This window comes from Pyxicephalus adspersus, chromosome 9 (genome assembly GCF_032062135.1).
Source record: "Pyxicephalus adspersus chromosome 9, UCB_Pads_2.0, whole genome shotgun sequence".
In the NCBI taxonomy this organism is placed as follows: Eukaryota; Metazoa; Chordata; class Amphibia; order Anura; family Pyxicephalidae; genus Pyxicephalus; species Pyxicephalus adspersus.
Genome location: NC_092866.1, coordinates 35,625,196 through 35,627,633, shown reverse-complemented (window position 1 = coordinate 35,627,633; position 2,438 = coordinate 35,625,196). Strand labels below are relative to the sequence as shown.

The 2,438-nt window shown below is 36.7% G+C and overlaps 1 protein-coding gene across 1 annotated transcript in view; it reads right to left on the bottom strand.

Moving 5' to 3' along the window:
• Positions 1 to 518: 518 nt before the first annotated feature.
• Positions 519 to 2,438, bottom strand: part of CAPN1 (calpain 1) — a 48,951-nt gene continuing 47,031 nt past the window's right edge. The window contains exons 21-22 of the mRNA XM_072421400.1: positions 2,072 to 2,130; positions 519 to 1,010 (exon numbers count right to left, since the gene is read on the bottom strand). Coding sequence (XP_072277501.1) covers positions 984 to 1,010; positions 2,072 to 2,130 — 86 coding nt within the window. The 3' untranslated portion in view covers positions 519 to 983. The remainder of the gene's footprint in view (positions 1,011 to 2,071; positions 2,131 to 2,438) is intronic.

Below are 2,438 nucleotides of genomic sequence, written 5' to 3'. Positions count from 1 at the left end.
TTACTGTTTGCTACAAATTTTACTGTTTGATTTCGTCCCACTAGTTTGCTCTCTTTCAGAAGATTGTGTTAGTCGTGGTTAGGCCACCCTGTACCGTATTAGTCTGGATAAAGCTGGTTTCAGAGACTTGATTATTGTGGCAGCAGACAATGTCTACAATGATAAAGGAAAGGGCACAGCTTGTACTCTTACTCATCACTGGATTCATACACTTGTATGTTCATTTGTGTCTAAACCACTAAATCTTTTCTCAGATTGGCATGATTCGCTGCAATAATGAAAGACGCTATTCATAAAACCCAGATAACACAGAACTCATTAAGTAACATTGTTCAGGATAAGGATGACTCTGTTGTCAATGTAACTCTAAAATTTATTTATAGAGAACTAATATACTCATTCATCCATAACATGACAATTTGGCTCTTGTTATGGATTCTATCAAACGAGTGGGAACCGCCCGTGTTTATGATAGCTTAATATTGAGTTATATGTTCAATAAAGAAGAAAAGGCTGTATTTAATAATAGAAAAGTCTGTATTGATAAAGCAATGCAGATATTAGTAACCTTTTATACGCAGTCTACATGTGTTGCCCACATCTAGGTATTTGTAACAGAAGGATAATCTTTATTTTGGAATTTAATATTCAGTACAAAACCAGAAAGAATGACTTCTGTGATATAAGATAACTGGCCACAGTATGAGAGGAAGCAATATATTGCTATCGCTTTCAAACTGAATATTTCTTTACTATGTTGGAGAACTGGAATAATGTCGAGATAGTGATAGGGACAGGTAAAGGTGATAAACATAGAATAGATGCTATACACAGGGAAGGCCACACAAGAGCAGATGCATTAAATGGTCCTCCAAGTGACCGGTCCTCCTTGTATTGCTTTGGCACAGGGGCAGCTAGTAAAAAGGCACTTGCAGTCGGTTACAGGAGCAATCAGGGACCCAGCCCATGCAGGACAGGGATTTTTATGCAAACATTGTCATTTGGAGCCACTGTAAAAATAAATAAATAAAAAAAAGATAACCAGTTAGAGTGATTTAAATCTCAGCATTACATATTAAAGGCAGGTATAGTATACATTTAGTAGGTGCATATTTAAAGTTATTACTGCAGTGTTGTAAATTTTGGTGTGACTTTTACACGTTTGCTTTTCTTTCAAAGATAGTGTATTACATGCAGAGAATTGTGGATTAGACACTAGACAGTGACAGACTATGTACTATATAGCCTAAAATGATCAAATACATACAAGATTTTTGATGCCTGAGAAAACCATTTGTGGCCATCTTGGGCAGCTGTACAGCAGTTAGGCTCCTCCTTCTTGTCTCTATAGAACCAGGGCTGGATTTACACTTTTTTGGCACTTTCCTGGCAAGCTAGGTGGTGCTGTCCCCATATCACACCCACAGGCCCTGGCCCATAACAGCTTTTGATGCTTTTCTTCACTAGTTCCTTGTATTTATTATGTCATACAAGAGGCAGAGGGTATCTGCTTAATTGTTTAAGCTCCTTCTCTCACCATACAGGAAGGCATAGGTGGCTGTGGAAAGGACTGCAATTCTAGCATAAGACATGGGTGCAACTGAATGGCAGTGGTTGGGAACCATTCTGTTTATGCAGTTGAAGTCACGTTTTGGTTGTGGTGGATTGTGGCTATTGGAAAACAGGTAAAATGTTTGCAAATGCAGCTGGAGGAAGGGAAGGGCATAGATCATTATCATCAATTAACAACCTGAAAACATTTAATTGCCTCAAACTGCAACCTGATACAGAGGCAACTGAGGCTCAACTGTGGTTGACACAAATATATAAATATGTATTTATTTTTACTCTTTATACCGATAGTAGTTTTGTTGGTTTCATTTCCATGATGGAGGCTCTCTAATCATAATCAAAAATTATTAATAGATAACAAAGCATAACACTCTTCTAACAGATAGTGCTACAATGACTCAGTAATAGGAAAGTACCGAAAAATAACACAATAAAGAAAGATACTAAAAAAGCTTGATAAAACTATAAAGAAAATGTTTAGTACAAGTCATGAACTTACAGAGAACAGGGTGAAGTTGATGACTCCATCTTTGTCTGTATCCAGGCTTTGAAAGAATCCTGAGAAAAAAAGCATACGATTATTCTGATACACAGCTCATACAGGAATTAGATGTCTTTGGACAATGGAACATTTAAATTACACACTTTAGAGCACCTAGCTGTAGAGATAAGTTTGGGTAAAAATTATAATTATCAAAAGAAAAAGGTCAGGAAAACAGTCAATAGCCAATGTACCGTGTTTCCCCGAAAATAAGACACTGTCTTATATTTTTTTTGGCTCCCAAAAACACACTAGGTCTTATTTTCAGGGGATGTCTTATTTTTCCATGAAGAAGACTACAGTACACATTTATTGTTGAAAGTCA